The sequence below is a fragment of the Pseudorasbora parva genome, chromosome 17 (genome assembly GCF_024679245.1).
Source record: "Pseudorasbora parva isolate DD20220531a chromosome 17, ASM2467924v1, whole genome shotgun sequence".
Classification (NCBI taxonomy): domain Eukaryota; kingdom Metazoa; phylum Chordata; class Actinopteri; order Cypriniformes; family Gobionidae; genus Pseudorasbora; species Pseudorasbora parva.
In genome coordinates, this window is record NC_090188.1 from 33,097,909 (window position 1) to 33,116,047 (window position 18,139).

Genomic DNA, 18,139 nt, shown 5'->3' on the forward strand with positions numbered 1-18,139 from the left:
TGAGGGCAAGTAATGAGAGAATTTTCATTTCTGGGTGAACTAACCCTTTAAATCTGAAATATTAATGACTGCTCATTGCTTATTATGTTTTATTCAGCAAAACAGAAAGAATGCTAAGAGGCTTTTATGTTAAGCTGAGTAAAACTATGTTAAAAAAAAAAAAAAAAAAACACTGCATTTTGTTGTATGATTTCAACTTTATATGAAAATGATAATATATTAAAATGCATTGTTTTTACAGATTCAAAATAATTTGTACATATTTGTAAAAAATATAGTAAATTACATTTTACGTAATAACGTAATACATAATAACGTTTTGGCAAATAAGGAAAGTTAAACATACATGTTCAATTTTTTTGGAACTTTGGAATTAAAAAATAATTTTAGAATAAAAACATCAATGGCTGCATCATTAGTAACTCACATTGTAAGTGGTTTCGATAAAATAATCATAATTATTATGATTTTTTTCCCCACTGATGTCTATCTATTATTTTAGTAAATTATTTAGTTGTTGTTGTTTTTTTTTTATCCAGAGTTTTTGCGTTCTGAAAGTTACAGTGTTTTCATGATGAACTCGTTATCTTAACAAAAAAAATCAAAATCAAGCAAAAATATACCTATAAATATCCAGATTAATTTAAAAGAACACACAAAAATATCAGACCAGAGAAAGAGAGAGAGAGCGATGGACTCTCTCAGGAGGTCAGGTGTCAGTCCTTTAGTATTTGCTCTAAAGTTGAGAGAAGGTTCTTCAGTCCGTACATGTAGCCCTCGTCTGGACTGTTGCTGGGAAATACATGAGCAAAATCGATCATCTTCACCTCCACTGCCTCCTCCTGTCCAAACTGTTTCTTTTCCCCCATTCCAATTTCCTCATGTTCCTCTTCTACACTTCCTGCACACATTCCGTTAGCGTTCGTCTCACGGCTGTACGGATGACTGTGTGTTAAACTGCCCTGAACGCTCAGAGCCTCACTGGGTTTGTTACAGTTGCTCTGTGGCTCCCCCTGCTGATGCTCTGCTCCTGTCTCAGCTCGCTTGTGTTTCCATCCATTGAGTGTGCCTGGTGAGCCTTCATACACCAGCAGCAGAGAGCTGGCATAGAAATGAAGCTGAGCCTGACTCTCAAACCAGTGGAGAATGCTTCGGATTTTAGAGATGATCAGGGAAACTGCATGCCTCTGTAAGTCTTGACCATTATGGAAGAATCTAGTCAGGCCTGAGGGAAGAACAATTCAGATTCAATTTTGAGTTTTTGATACTAGCCTTACATGATCACACACATTTTCCAGTCAAATAAATCAATAGGAGACATATTTTAGAGCTAAACACAATGGACATATTTTCTTTTGTTTTATGTAAATATGTATATACTAATAATAGTATTACAGGATGGAAATTGTTATATTGGTGTTTTGTTCTGGTGTTTTTTCTTTCTCTCGTTTTTTTCTATCTCGCAGCACTCCAAACTCACACCAGCTGGCTTTCCTAAGTAAGCGCATCGATTGGATCCTGTGAGAGAGAAGTGGGCAAAGTGTGGAGATGAGCAAAGCACAAGGAGGAAAGTCTTTTTAGAGTGAAATAATGGGATTTGACATCAAATTAATTGGGAACCATGAGAAACCTGTAGGAAGTTGAAAATGAATTGTGAACTATATGTGAGAGAACAACATGTAACACTTTAGTAAAAGTTGGTGTCGAAATAGTGGAAACTTTGGGATGCGGCTAGACAGCTATCTAAATGTAATAGCCCCTTGACACTGAGTAACCAACTAGCTATTAATCTGAATTTAGATAATGTAGATCTAAATTTGTTTTGCCAGCAACAGAGAATGGAGGGGGTTGCTGAATTTAGACAAATGTGGAACCAGTCATATTAGAGAAAAATTATGTGAGGATGATGATGATGCTGCTGCTGCTGATGATGATGATGATGATGATGATGATGATGATGATGATGATGATGAATCATCTCTGTCTATCATTTTTGTTTTGTGATTTCTTGAAAAAAAAATGAAAAAAACACCAATATAACAATTCATATTATTATTATTATTATTATTATTATTATTATTATTATTATTATTATTATTATTATTATTATTACTAATTTACACAAAACAAAAGAAAATATGTCCTGGGATGCAACAACTAAACATCTCACTATATAGATAATAATTTTGTAATACAGTGGGCCAAAACATTTTTTAGTCAGCCACCAATTGTGCAAGTTCTCCCACTTGAAAGAGTCCTGTAATTTTTATCATATGTACACTTCAACTATGAGAAACGGAATGAGGGGGAAAAATCCAGATTTTTTTTTTACCTTGTCTGATTTTTAAAGAATTTATTTGCAATGTATGGTGGAAAAAAGTATTTGGTCAATAACAAAAGTCAATCTCAATACTTTTGTTATATACCCTTTGTTGGCAATGACAGAGGCCAAACGTTTAAGCCGCACAAGGTTTTCACACACTGTTGCTGGTAGTTTGGTCCATTCCTCTATGCAGATCTCCTCTAGAGCAATGATTTTTTGGGGGGGCTGTCGATAGGCAACACAGATTTTCAACTCCCTACAAAGATTTTCAATGTGGTTGAGATCTGGAGACTGGCTAGGCCACTCCAGGACCTTGTACCTTACGAAGCCACTTCTTTGTTGCCCAGGCGGTGTGTTTGGGATCATTGTCATGCTGAAAGACCTAACCACGTTTCATCTTCAGTGCCCTTGCTGATGGAAGGAAGTTTTTACTCAAAATCTCACAATACATGGCCTCATTCATTCTTTCCTTTACATGGATCAGTCGCCCTGGTCCCTTTGCAGAAAAAAGCCCCAAAGCACCCCTTTGCTTCACAGTAGGTATGGTGCAACTCCGCAATCTTTCTCCTCCAAACACGACAAGTTAAGTTTTTACCAAAAAGCTCTATTTTGGTTTAATCTGACCATTTTAAATTTTCCCAATCCTCATCTGGATCATCCAAATGCTCTTCAGCAAACTTCAGCCGGGCCAGACATGTACTAGCTTAAGCAGGGGGACATGTCTTGCACTGCAGGATTTGAGTCCCTGGTGACGTAGTGTGTTACTGATGGCAGACTTTATTACTTTGCTCCCAGCTCTCTGCAGTTCATTCACTAGGTCCATGTGGTTCTAAGATTTTTGCTCACCATTCTTTTGATCATTTTGACCCCACATGGTGAGATCTTGCGTGGAGCCCCAGATCGAGGGAGATTATCAGTGGTCTTGTATGTATTCCATTTTCTAATAATTGCTCCCACAGTTGATTTCTTCACACCAAGCTGCTTGGTTACCTATTGCAGATTCAGGCTTCCCAGCCTGGTGCATGTCTACAATTTTGTTTCTGGTGTCCTTTGAAAAATCTTTGGTCTTGGCCATATTGGAGTTTGACTGTTTGAGGTTGTGGACAGGTGCCTTTTAATAACGAGTTCAAACAGGTGCCATTAATACAGGAAACAAGTGGAGGACAGAGGAGCCTCTTAAAGAAGTAGTGACAGGTCTGTGAGAGCCAGAAATCTTGCTTTTTTTGTAGGTGACCAAATACTTATTTTCCACCATAATTTGCAAATAAATTATTTAAAAATCAGACATTCTGGATTTTCTTTTTTCATTCTGTTTCTCATAGTTGAAGTGTACCTGTGATGAAAATTACAGGCCTCTCTCATCTTTTCAAGTGGAAGAACTTGCACAATTGGTGGCTGACTAAATACTTTTTTTGCCCAACTGCATGATGTTTAAAGATTATATTTACTGTTAAGTTTGGAATTAATTTTGGTTTAGGAAATGTGGTACCAGGATGGTGTGTCCATTAAAATACAGTGGATCCAGTACTCAATCCATACTCATTTATTGTACATATCAACATGTGAATTAAAGGTCCCATGGCATGGATTTTGTAAATATTTTATAATGTTTCCTGAGGTGTACTTTATTGTTAGTATGGTTTTTACATCAAAAAAGTCTTAATTTAGAAATAAAAGGCATTTTTTCTATACTGATATTAGCCCTCTTGATGGAATGCTCAGTTTCAAGGGACGTGTCTGCTGCGAGTCTTCAGTGAAAACACCCAGTGTTGTGATTGGCTGACATCTTTGAATTTGAAATGAGATTACGTGCGGAGGGGGCGTGGTTTAGTGAGGCGCAAGCAGCAGGGAGTACCCACTGCCAGTCGAGAGAGAGCAAGAGTGAGAGCGAGTGAGAGAGCGAGCGAGAGAAGGAGAGAGAGAGAGAGAGAGAGAGAGAGAGAGAGAGAGATAGAGAGAGATATAGAGAAAGCACAGCTAACAGCAAACACACGACATGAATACAGTAAGAGCTTCTTTTGAGCATAATTACTAGAGCAGCGTCATTCAAACGGCAGTTTGGGCAAGTGTGCGCTGCAGATATACGTGTGATTGACAGATCCGAACATTATAAAGTGTTCTTTGATTGCTCTCTGTAGTTTAATCATTAAAAAACAGATTTGTTTCATGCTGCTAACAGAAAAGACGTGAAGTTGATCGTTTTAGTCACTGGTTTGATTCACTGATGCATCAAGACGGCCAGGGCAGGACTGACAGTATTAAACGATTTAGAAAGAAAGTCAGTGTGAACTTGAATGATTAGCTGCACATCAGATCTCACTGATCCCAGATCAGGCATTAATGAACACTGTTACTCACTGTTTGTGGCAGTGCTGTCGAATCCTTATGGTAAAGCCTGTGCTGAAATCACGACTGATAAACTGAATCCATTCTCAATTAATTCTCTGGGCGGGCAAAGCAGAGGAAGGGGAGGTAACCTTTCCTGGTATGACATCATAACAGGAGCATAGAGGGAATGCATCGATGTCACTTTTCCGCCGTAACATGCCCCCTCAGCCGGGGCTGAGTGGCCGAAGAGCTGCTGCGACTGGATTTAATACTGGAAAACACGAGTAGAGCAAACGATCCTAACAACTTACCAAAGATTCAGTGATCCATGGATAATGATATGCAGCCAGGACACGTGATCCCGCATGTATATGTGGATGGGTCAGTGTTTTGAAGCGTGTAGTGGTGGTAATATACTTTATATTCACTAAAAGCTGACACATATTCAAAAAAACGCAATCTCACAAAGTTCCGCAGTGACGGTGGTAAACAATGAATCTCTTATTTTCACAATGTCTGCACTTACAGAGGATTGACGCGCGTGTTTAACTGAACTCAGTGCCTGGACAAACACTCGAGCGGTGCGTGATGCCAAATTCAACACCTGTGATTGGCCAGTTACGCTGTAGATATCTACAAACATGTCTGTGATTGGCTATATTACTCACTGAGGCGAAAACACATTGGAAATGTAATCATTTCATGAGTGCAAATACAGATACACACTGGATCTTTTGCTAGCTCCTTTTCGCTGATAATATGCAATTCTTACGAATTCTTACAGAGGATTACAGATCACAGACAAGCAGTTATGGGCAGCTTTTCACTCTAAAAGCAGAAGCAGCCGCAGGTGGCAGTGGTTTGAGTGAAAAAATTACATGCTGTTATCAAGTCCATCTCTAGTCCGGAACAGCGATGTCCATGCGGTCCGTGGACAAGCCTCCCCCTACCCCCCTTCTGGCGCGGGGCCTGGTTTTGTGTGTTTTCGCTGCCAATCGCTCTGTAAACCAATGCTGCCTCTCAGTCTTTTTCCCACTCAGTGGGGCATAATCACAGTCGCTCCAGCTGACGATGATGTCACGTGCATTCTCTCTATTCAAGATCAGCTCGTCTGAGCTCTCATTTTCTCAAAGGCAGAGGAAGACAGCCAGAACCTGGTTTACCACGATCAAAATTTCTAGCCATTTGGGGACAATATTCAGGCTAGGGGAACTGATATTAATGCTGAAAAACCTCATAAAATAAAAATGTCATGCCATGGGACCTCAGACATAGAGTTGCATTATTTAATGTCAGGAAAACACCAACTCTACAGAAAGCTCACATTAAGCATCACAGTTAACATCACAATTTGGTGCACCTGAGGAGACCTGGTTCCTCCCATGACTAGCTACATCAGGCTATTCAAATCTTGCACTTGAGGGCCAATGCGCTGCATAGTTTAGCTCCAACCCTGATCAAACACACCCACCTGTGATTTTCTATTGATCCTGAGACATTAATTAGCATGTTCAGGTGTGTTTGATCAGGGTTGGAGCTAAACTCTGCAGCGCATTGGCCCTCCAGAGTCCTGCATGGGTTTGGGTACCCGTGGGTGTGCGTACACTCATTTAAAATATTGTGTTCGAATTTTAAAGACGTGGTGCGGCGCTGTAATTCCTTTTGTATGACATGGCAATAAATGTGTAGGCCTATATAATGTTATATGCTAAACTGATTTTATTTCAGGTGCGGGTTGGGTGTCGGTTCAATTTTTAGCAGGTTGGGTCGGGTGCAGATTTTAATTAGTGCTCCGTGTCGGAAAACAAATCGGTGCGGATTTACAAAATCAGACCCGTGCAGGACTCTGCTCCAGGGCAAGATTTGAATAGCCCTGAGCTACATCATGCGATCCCATGGGAATTCTCAACATTTACAATTTCCAGACTGATCCAGTTTTGGAAATCACAATTTTGAAATGCATGAATTATAGGTTTCCACAGTCCTTAGCCTTATAATGATTATTATTTATAAATATTATGAAAAATGATTATGACAAATTCCTTGCAATCAATCAATGAATCAATGAATCAATCAATGAATCAATCAATCAATCAATCAATCGAGAATTGAAAAAATATATGTCCTGAACTGGAAAAGTCTGTAAATTGTAAATATTATATCTGAAAGTCATATTATAAAAGTAAAATTATCTAGTGAAATATTTCCTGAATAACAGTGTCCCAAAGATATAATTTACTAGTTGAAATAAATTTTTAAAAAATGAATTGATCCCTGAATACAAATAATAAAATAAAATATTAAGTTAAATAACATTTAATAAATAAAAGTCAGACCATTTCTAATGGTGTCCCTTCCAAGACTGCGTCCATAGAACTGGTCATGAGTAATGTAACTGTCTGAATTGATCTGGTACACCTAAAGTGAGATCAGAGAGAAGAAGATCAGAGATCCATCCATCCATCAATAAAGAAAAATGAAAATATGCTTCAAAACTGACCTGCCTTGTATTTAGCATTAATGCACCTCAAATCTAAATGCTGTCTACATAGGCAGCTCACTAGGTTTTAGAACAGCACTGGAGAAACTCAAATGCATAGACTTAAAATTGTGAAGACCCTCACCGAATGAATCCTTACAGCCACACTACAAAACAAACGAAACCAACTGGAATAACATGGAAATCAAGAGAGAGAGAGAGAGAGAGAGAGAGAGAGAGATGAGAGAGAGAGAGAGAGAGAGAGAGAGAGAGAGAGAGAGAGAGAGAGAGAGAGAGAGAGAGAGAGAGAGGAGAAGAGAGAGAGGAGAGAGAGAGAGAGAGAGAGAGAGAGAGAGAGAGAGAGAGAGAGAGAGAGCATAGACAAAGTTTCAAACACTAAGCTGGACATTTGATGGAGTATTTCTGTGTCAGAAATACTCCTTCCGGTTTCTCATAAGTTTCGGAGAGTTTTTTTCAAGTATGGGTTGCCTTGACGTCGACAGAGCGGAAGTTCCTTGTATGGGCCGTACGGGCTCTTCTCCCGAAAGGGTGCGCGCGAGTGACTAGAGGGAAAGAGCAAATGTACGCCCATAAACACTGCTCTCAAGCTGCAGATCTACTCTTCCTTGCACCACTTTATTCCTATGGGTGTCATCAAACGACTTAAATGCGCCCGCACAGCATTCCGGGAAGGCAGCGCTGCATTTGAACCGATTTTAACGCAGAAATGACGAGAAGCTTCACAACATCACACTTCAGTCGTGTCACAATAGTGGATCTCCACGGTTACTGCTGTCAGGACTTCACCAAATCAACAAAAAGTGTGTTTTTGACGGAGCGGTCCCAGCGATAAAGGTTCACGGTCGTGCTTTGAAAGCAGGCGGTGAGTAAAACTGCTTCAAATATCTATGTTGTTGGCTATCGTCGCGTAAGTAAACATCAGTAAACAACAATCGTGTATAGGCAATTTATCAATGGAGCATGCGATCTATGGTGTGTGTTTAAATACATATGTTTAGCTGACTAATATGTCATTTTGTTTATTGTAAAACCACACTGTAAAACATGATAGCCATGTTAAGTTATATGAACTTACTTTTAGTCTTTAACTCTAATTGTCATGATAAGTTTTGGAAATTTAACTCAAGTGTATAAGTTTTCAATAATTAAACTTACAGTAATACATTATGTTGACTCCTTGTGAGTTTTGTCTGGTTTGTCAGTGTTCATTTAACTCGTGTCTGTAAGTTAAACATTGGGGGAGGGGTGATACAGAGCAAAGACCGCGAAATACTGAGCAGTAATCGCCATTCGAGTTAGCCCAGCTGCCAGCTGGGGTTCTTACATGAATTCGTGTTGAGAAACAGAAAAATATACTTGGAAGGTGAGTTATTATCATTATCTGTAATTATAAATTGATAATGTTGCGATTTAATTCGTGTAAGTAGCACATTGATCGTGCTCCGCAAATTTAACACCACCTGGGTTTCCCTCACCAGTTCACTGCCAGATGCTAAAATAAATTGAATATATCGCTTTGGTTCACAGCTTATACATAGTATTTTATTGTTTGGTGGTTATTATAAATGTATATAACGTTGCTGGAGCGAAAAGGCGCTGTTTTCCTTTGAACAAAGTCTAAAGCACACGGTGATGATCTGCAGGGTGTTTGATAATTGTACGTTATTGTAGGACTTAAAAGGATTAACAATCCGAAAATACGGGTTTATTTCTCATCTTTCACTCGCTTAATTTGTTTTAGTTTCGCCGCGTTATTCATTCTCTTGTTCTTCCACAGCCAGTCTGGGTTAAAGGGGGTCGCACACCGGACCGAAGATCAGCCCCGTGTCTCAGACCGGACGCACATTAACGTTATATAGGCTACGTGCGAGCTCAATTTTGAATCGACTTCTATCAGGAGAGCTGCACGATGGGTGTATCTTGTAGCACAGGGTGAAATCAGTAACGTTATGTACATTGACGATATGAGGAAAATATAATATACATTTAATATAAAACTGAAATGGAGCTCTGTGGTGCGGCAGGATTTTGAACAACTTGCTGAGTCGCCGCGGACAGGCGCCGAATGCCCGCCGGTGTGAAAACTCATTGAAAATTCGGCATAGCTGACTCGCCAACGTATTTACGGTCAAGTGCTTTGTTGTGAAAAATTTCACAAATCAAGATTACACTGGTTTCAGTCTTCTAAGTGACCAACTTTTGGAGATATAACGTTACGCAATATAAAATGAATAGTCATTGTGGGGAAAAAAAGCAGTTTCGGACCGGAGGACCGCATCACTAGAATTCACAAATCATGAACTATGACAACAACTATTATTTTGCATGTCTACGACTGCGCACGGGGGATTTATGGCCAAACTAAATCTGAATATCGAACCGCAAGCTATCTTTACTGCGGTTTGAAAACAATGTTTTTGAATTTTAAAGACGTGGGGCGGCCGACCCCCTTTAGTCTGGCGCGCACTGCAAAAACGTCAGTCGATTGTAGACTGTCTGCTGCTTATTATTGTCCTTTATCATAGTGACATTTTTTCGAATCAAGTATTTTTGGACCTTTTCTATCATTTTATTATTATGGAAGCCCATTTCCACTAAATAAAAAATAAATAAAAAGGGGTAATTGCGACATTATCTCAGAATTCTGACGTTATTTTTCTCACAATTGCGAGTTAAAGTCACAATTCTGGGATATAAACTTGCAATTGCTGTGATATAAAGTCAGAATTCTGACAGAGAAAAAAGTCAGAATTGTGAGATAAAAAGTCGTAATTACTCTTTTTATTTTTTTTTATTTAGTGGCGGAAACGGGCTTCCATATTTTATAGACCAAATCTATTACATGTCTTTTAAATTAGGATTGAAACTGTGCTTTTTGTTTTAGGTTCATGGTGAAACCCTAGATGTCATTATGAAGGGAGTGCATGTTGGACTTCTTATTGGAGATGAAGGTGTCCTGCATGATGCTTTTCCTTCTGATGTATTTAATGTGGCTGTGGGGGTAGAGGAGAAGATTGTTCTTCATGACCTCAAAGATGTAAAAAGGATAAAGATGTCGTTCCACACACGTAAGACCTCCGCTCACCTTCGGAACACAGTTTAAGATATTTTATATTTAGTTTGTGAGCTTTCTGTCTCTTCATTGAAAACGTATGCACAGTATACTGTCCCTTTCCAGAAGGGCCAGAAAGGTAATAAAAACATCATCAAAGTAGTTCATATGTGACATCAGTGGGTTAGTTAGAGTCTCCTGAAGCATCGAAAATACATTTTGGTCCCAAAGTAACAAAACCTTTGACTTTAATCAGCATTGTCTCCCGTGTTTGTTTTCAATCCGTGTTCGCGACTGCGCAGTGACGCTGCTGATGTGTTATCTGGTGCGCAAGCTTCATTTGTAGTCTGAGGGAGACTGGAGTCGCAAACGCGGATTGAAAACAAACGCGGAAGAGAAGACAATGCTGAATAAAAACGTAGTTTTTGTTATTTTGGGACCAAAATGTATTTTTGATGCTTCAAGAGATTCTAACTAACCCACAGATGTCTCATATGGACTACTTTGATAATGTTTTAATTAGTTTCTGGACATGGACAGTATACTGTGCATACGTTTTCAATGGAGAACAAAGGTCTTAACGGTGTGGAACGACATTAGGGTGAGTCATTAAAGGACTACTCCGGTGAGAAATGAACCTAGGGGTAATTAACAGATGGTTACAGAGTAGATCGTTCTCTGGGATGCGTTTTCATGGAAATCGAATGTAAAGAGTTTTATCTTTAAAAACAGATTAGCTTATAACACTAGTCTATGGGGCACAGAGTAGTGAAATTAAATCGCTAGTTAATACCACTAACAAGGCTAAAAATAGCCTCACACTAACACAGTGGCATAATGAGGATCCCTACATGCAAACCGAAGCATTGCGAACTTTGTAAGAGTACAAACAGTTTAATAAGAAGATACTTTATAAACACAGTGCATTACGCGTTCACGGACAGGCGCCATCTTGGAAAACAGTCTCGACTCATCGAGCGACGAGAGCTCTGCTAAGTGATGAACTGTGATTTAGGAATCTCATATGGTCCGTTGTTTCCGGAAGAAAACACTGAACACAACAGAGAAAATAAATAAATAAAAATAAAAATGTCCATGTTATTACATTTCACAAACTTAATTCCTATCGACCAGCTCACTTAGAACAGCGCTCGTAGATCGATTCATCGAGACTGTTTTCCAAGATGGTGCCTGTCCATGAACGCGTTAGGCACTATGTCTATAAAGTATCTTCTTATTAAACTGTTTGTACTCTTACAAAGTTCTCAATGCTTCGGTTTGCATGTAGGTACCCTCATTATGCTGCCGTGTTAGTGTGAGGCTATTTTGAGCCTTGTTAGTGGTATTAACTAGCGATTTAATTTCACTACCCTGTGTCTACCCTGTGCCCCATAGACAAGCATTATAAGCTAATCTGTTTTTAGAGATAAAACTCTTTACATTCGATTTTCAAGAAAACGCATCCCAGAGAACGATCTACTCTGTAACCAACTGTTAATTACCCCTAGGTTCATTTCTCACCGGAGTTGTCCTTTAATGACATAAAGGGTTAGTTCACCCAAAAATGTAAATTAAGTCAATGACCAAGTATTGCTCAAATCATTCCAAGGTCAAAAATGTATCAGCTTGTTCATACAGTGTACACTCATATTCTTTAAAAGAAATTGACAAGCAGTTATTTTGTCATTACATGGCCCACCACTCTATATATATTTCCACAATTCATGTCTTTTTTTTACTCCCCTCCCGTACTTTTTCTAAACCTCTTTTATACCATTCATCTTTGTTCTGCATATTGGAGAAACTGATGTTGATGAAATAGAAGCACCTTTCTTCTTAACAGGTTCTAATGAGCTATTTTTTCATGAATTGTATTCTAAAACAATGTTAAAGTTTGTGCAACATTGAACTTGTTTCAATAAAATTGAATTATTTTTGAGCAGACCAGTTATGTTGATTCATTATGAGCTGATGTGAGTTTTCAATCATTTAACAAAGTTGTTTTAACTCAAGGAATCAAGTTGAAACAACTATCAACGTTTGATTAACGTATAAAAGTAAGTTGTCTTAACTCAGAGGATCAAGTTGAAACAACTATCAATGTTTGATAAACGTATAAAAGTAAGTTGTCTTAACTCAGAGGATCAAGTTGAAACAGCAAATTTTCATTAGTTATATAACTTGTTAAACATAACATTTTGAGCTGAAACAAAGAATGTCTTTAAGTTCAGTTGACTCACGTTTTTAAGGCAGCAGGTGAACTTTCGTTTCTAAGTTTAACAGACTTGAAATGTTTTACAGTGCACCCAAACATAAAGATAGGCTAGGGGACGTTCTCACAAAGTGTGCTTCTTCATTCAAATGCGCTAACATTACAGGCATTACATACAGTGCATTGTTTTTTTATGCACTATCTGACGTGCAATCCGTTTTGCTTGCTACTGCTAAGGTTTAGTCGCATACAGCAGTCCATAAACCAAATCATGTCATCATATACCACGAGTAAACAAACGCAAATGTTGACAGGCCACTAAATACAGTACATACCACAGAGACGGACGTCCTGGTGCTGCTGGTTCTCCTGTTTAATCTATTTCATCCTCCAGATCTGATTCTGGATCATATCTGTATTAGTTGAATCTGATTGATAGCTATGGTTTATTTAGGGTAGTGTTTTCTTTTCCACGCATGACGATGTCCGCTTTCAGAAGCTCTCATGCAGTAGCTCCGCGCTTGTCATTCTTTAGCCCCGCCCACACGATATGCCTCCAGGCGCTCGTTTTTTTTCCGGAAAGACTCGGTACAGCCTATCTTTCTTTTATAAATATAATAAAACTAAAGACTTTTCGGAGATATGAAGGATGCAATACTACTCTATAGGTACTCAAGATTGACATGAGATTGACTGAGTGTTTCACCCCCCATTTAAGGGTCACACTTGTCCTATTCATGGTCAAAAGTGACTGAAGCCTTAAAATGTGAAAACCAATGTCATTTATTTTAGTTCAATAATATTTTTTTTAATGATACTATGCAATATTTATAAAAATTGTATTCGCTATTTTTCCCATTTTTTTATTTTTCAATTTAAAGAGTATATGTTAAAATAGAGATTGTGTCTATTTTGCACTCTTGATATTTTAAAGTGTGCCACCTCTATATTGCTATGCACTTTTTTTATTGGTTCATGGCTGATTTGTGGTGTTTATCACCAAAAGATTCCCTGATTATTTTGGTTTTTTGCATATTTCGTGTAATATTTGCGTATATATGTTGGTTGTTTTTGACCGCAAAGGAGACAAGTGTGACTTTTTTATTTTTTACAACACTTTAACATAACCGAAACATCTGCATATTTTTTTTTGTTTGTTCACATAGCTAATGCAACAAAAGCTTGGCACATCTATTTTTGAGTAGTTTCTCCCAGTCTTTTTGCAGAACCTCTCAAGCTCCATCAGGTTGAATGGGGAGCATCAATCACAGCCATTTTCAGATCTCTCCAAAAAAATGTAATTGGGTTCAAGTCTGGGCTCCGGCTGGGCTACTCAAGGACACTCATAGAGTTGTCCTATAGCCATAGTCCTTTCTTATCTTGGCTGTGTGATTAGGGTCATTGTCCTATTGGAAGACTTTCGCCCCAGTCTGAGGTCAAGAGCGCTCTAGAGAAGGCTTTTATCAAAGATGTCTCTGTACATTGCTGCATTCACCTCCCTCAATCCTGACTAGTCTTCCAGAAATCCTGTCATGTGGGGAGAAACCAGAGGACAAACGCGTGTGCACTCTGGAGATTATCACTTATATATACCCAATACCCAATCAAAAAGCAAGTCGATGGAGAACCTCCAGTTTGTGCTTTAAAATGTAAAATTCATTTTCACACTGTCTCCATAACTTCAAGGACGCAAATATTTTGTTAAAAGCAAACTCTTCTTGCAAGTCGTCTGGTTACTTAAAAGTTTGAAATGTTTTGATGCGAGAGATTTTGTAGGATTTCCCGAGTTCACAGGCGGGATTATTTTATGTGTGAATGGAATCTGTCTGTGTGTGGTGTGCTTTCTTGGTCACATCGCAACACACCACACACTATAGGAGCAAAACGGTTAAATCTATGATTCCTTATCGTCATGTCTGTGAACTCTCACATTTTGAAAATCTTAGTAGAGTATAAAAATCTTAGCCTGACGTGGTCATACTCAATTGTAGTCAGAATATAAGTCTGAAACTGCTCCATTGGGCTGTGATTATGATGCGTGTTTCAAACGAACCAGGAAAAACCTTAGCTGGAAAGACCTACAACCAATCAGAGCAATGAAGCAACGTCAACAGAGCTCAACTGTGCTCACTATGTTGCCAAAGTCCGCGTTTTTTTCCCTGCGGGTTGTTTTCTATGTTCACGGGTTGAGGCGACTATTATGTGATATATAGACCCATGAGTGCGAATTTTAGCAGGCAATTAAAAGTGTAATTTATTCCTGTGATCAAAGCTGAATTTATCATCATTACTCCAGTCTTCAGTGTCACATGATCCTTCACTAATCATTCTCATATGAGGATCTGATGCTCAACACACATTTATGATTATTATCAGTTGTGCTGCTCATGGTGCTGCTTAATTTTTGTGGAAACCATCTAAATATTTGTGGTAAAATTAAAAAAGAGAGAAATTAATACTTTTCTTGATCAGACATGCATTAAATTGATCACAAGTGATATTTTTATTTTTACAAAAGATAATAATTTATTTAATAAATGCAAATAAATGCTGTCCATTGAACTTTCTATTCATTAAATAATCCTGAAAAATAACATGTAGGCTATCATGGTTTCCACAACATTTTTAAGCAGCACAACTGTTTTCAACACAGATAATAATCATAAATGTTTCTTGATTATAAAATCCTCATATGAGAATGATTAGTGAAGGATCATGTGACATTGAAGACTGAAGTAATGATGATAAATTCAGCTTTGATCACAGGAATAAATTACCATATATTCATATAGGAAAAAAAGCTTTAATTAGTTTTAATAATTAAAATTAGTTTTAATTTAATTTGTAATAATATTCCAAAATATTACTGTTTTAACTATTTTTGATTACATAAATGCAGCCTTGGTGAGCAGAAGATACTAAACATTAAAAGCTACATTATTCATATGAGCCTAGAAATCTAGACGCACCTTAGCGGCAGCAAATCTAATCTGCCCGCGAGTGTCGTCTAGCAACTCTCAATACCCTTCTGAGCTGGTTACCCCTAACTCTTGCCGGGCCAATCACATCGTGTATAGAGTCGGTGGGCGGGGCCATAATGACGACGGCCGAGTTGCGTTTGCGTGCTTCTAGTAAACACAGAAACTGCCGAACGGCGGTCTTTCGAATCAGCTTTGACCGCGACTCTGATAGACTTGGAGCTAAGCTTTTCTCTGAGAAAAGAACAAAAAACGGCACTGAACCTATCCGGCGAATGTTTAATCTATCAACAAGCTCTGCTTCACCTTTGTTGCCGTGGTTGGTTGTAACGCTATCCTATCGCGTGCAGAGGGAGTTTGAAAGACAACCGTTTATCCCGCCCCTCGGATTGAGCCCTGTCTATGGTGAGTTTCCAGACCAAACATCTTGATGTGGGTCTGGCTTGTCAGGCTAATGAAAGCCTACTTTATTGTCAATAAATAGCCTACATTGAGATGACTTGAAAAACACACATAAAGCATATATTGTCGCAATCGTCTGATTGTCGTCGTCACCTTTCATCACTCATAACGATTGTTTTCCTTCAGCTGCAGCTCCAGCGTGACAGCGTATTACCTCTACGAATCCACTTTTGGACTTTCTGTGAGAGAGCGCCCTCCTCATATTTAGATTCGAATAAAGTTATAGGTCACGCATAGATTATTTTTTGTCTCTGAATTTAAATCTTGATGTATTCACATTGGTTTCTATGTAAATACACTTGCCCGTGACCCCAAGAAGCGCGCTATCAACCGAGATTAGAGAAAGCTGTTTTTAGCGTCCCTGTTAACTTGCCCGCCGCCACGCAGGTAACACCGGTTCGAATCCCACTCAGAGCAGGTCGACTAGGATCGGTAACCCAGTAAAAGTGCAGGGGACGAAAATACATTTTATTAAAAGTGATAATAAATATACCCGCGCGTAATCTACGCCCATGGTCCGAACAGTTTCTGTTCGGAGATAATTACTCCTCTATGGAGCGAGGCCAGACCGAACTGCCCGACCTAAAAAATTTGTGGGTGGGGCTAAGTTTGGCTGGCATCCAGGCTATAAAAATCTTTTTTGTGTTTTTAAAACTCTTTTCCAGCATTAGAGGTAATTTAAATGGACTGCATTTATACAGCGCTTTTAACAGACCCTATGGCCATCCAAAGCGCTTTACATTTTGCCTCACATTCACCCATTCATACACCGACAGCGAAGTCAGCCGCTGTAAGGCACCATCCAGCTATGTATTTCATGCAGAGACTCCCCTCATGTGTTTGCAATTTGAATATTATAAAGTGTTTAAAAGTGAATGGCCAAACGGATCATTACAAAAGTTTTCAATGCTTTTGCAGATGAAATAGAATGTGGATAACACTGAATAAAAATATTTTCATCAGGTTAGATACTGATAATTATTCATAATTATTCAAACCTCTTTATCTAAATCTCTCTACCTAACCGTCAGACTCACATATCCATCATGTTTGTAGTCTTTTAACACTTTTTATCCATGTTTGTAGTTTTAATTCAATCCTCTTCCAACTCGCAATGGCTTGTGGGCAATATTAGCTGGAGTGTGCACGGATCTGCACATTCTCTTTCTCTAATTCTAACCGGAAATAGTAGACCATCCGGGTATCTTTGTACTAATTTTGTAACTCATTACATTTTCAAATATTTTTTAGGGTGGATGTGAATTGGGATGCACCGCATTTCTGGTATTATGTGTTCAGTATATTAGGCGAGTATAACTTTTTTACAAAGTGACATCGCCAACTACTGGCCTGGCATGCACAATACATTGGCCCTCATTTATCAATCTTGCGTAGAAACGGGTGTATATGTTGGCATAAGATTATGCTTACACTCCTCTCACCGCCTGATTTATGAAGCTGTGCGCACCTCTGCAATTCAGGTGTGCAAAATACCTGCCCTTGATAAATGCCGCGGCTGAAAACGATCGTCATTAGAATAACACGCCCCTATATATTCCAGTCTCCGCCTCCCCCACGCCCTTATTTTATGCCATGGACACACGGAAGACGGCAAAGAAGCGAAACTTCTCCGACGTGGAGATCGGGCGCGCCTCAATCATCTCACTAGTCCACTAGTCAGGGCACTGATTAGGACATAAGTCAATGGGCTGACTCCCTGATGAGTGTCCTGACTACTGAACTAGTGAGATGATTGAGACGTGCCCATCGAGACCATCACCAGGTAGAAAAAAACAAAATTGTTTTATTTGGGAGTTTAAAGAGTGGGATTAAAGGCACCCACAAAAACAAAATATGGACCCAAATTACGAGTACTGTTAATAGTGTGGGGGTTGAGAAGCACACTCCAGCAGTTTAAGGAGCTGTTTGGATGATAAACTACCATCACAATGCATTCTTTTACAGCACGTGTTGTGAAAAAATTAGCATTTAATTTTATATCACGGCACATGTATTGGGGTGTACAATAGTGATGATGATGTGATGTAGAGTACCATTCATTCACATTAATAATTGCATGACAATTTGTAAGATTCTTCTTATACTTATTATTATTATGATTTTTATTATTAATGACGCTTATTCTTATTTAGAAGAAGAATGTCGTTATTATTTATTTTATTATTATTATTTAAAAGAAAAAGAATGTCATTTTTATTATTTTGTCAGTCTGAATTATTCAGTCCCAGGCCATGCGCAGCTGCCGCGCCTAACCGTGAAACGT

At 38.7% G+C, this 18,139-nt stretch overlaps 1 protein-coding gene across 1 annotated transcript in view; it reads right to left on the reverse strand.

Annotated features, from left to right (window-relative positions):
• Positions 1-367: 367 nt before the first annotated feature.
• Positions 368-18,139, reverse strand: part of ipmka (inositol polyphosphate multikinase a) — a 36,900-nt gene continuing 19,128 nt past the window's right edge. The window contains exons 5-6 of the mRNA XM_067421678.1: positions 6,988-7,069; positions 368-1,225 (exon numbers count right to left, since the gene is read on the reverse strand). Coding sequence (XP_067277779.1) covers positions 717-1,225; positions 6,988-7,069 — 591 coding nt within the window. The 3' untranslated portion in view covers positions 368-716. The remainder of the gene's footprint in view (positions 1,226-6,987; positions 7,070-18,139) is intronic.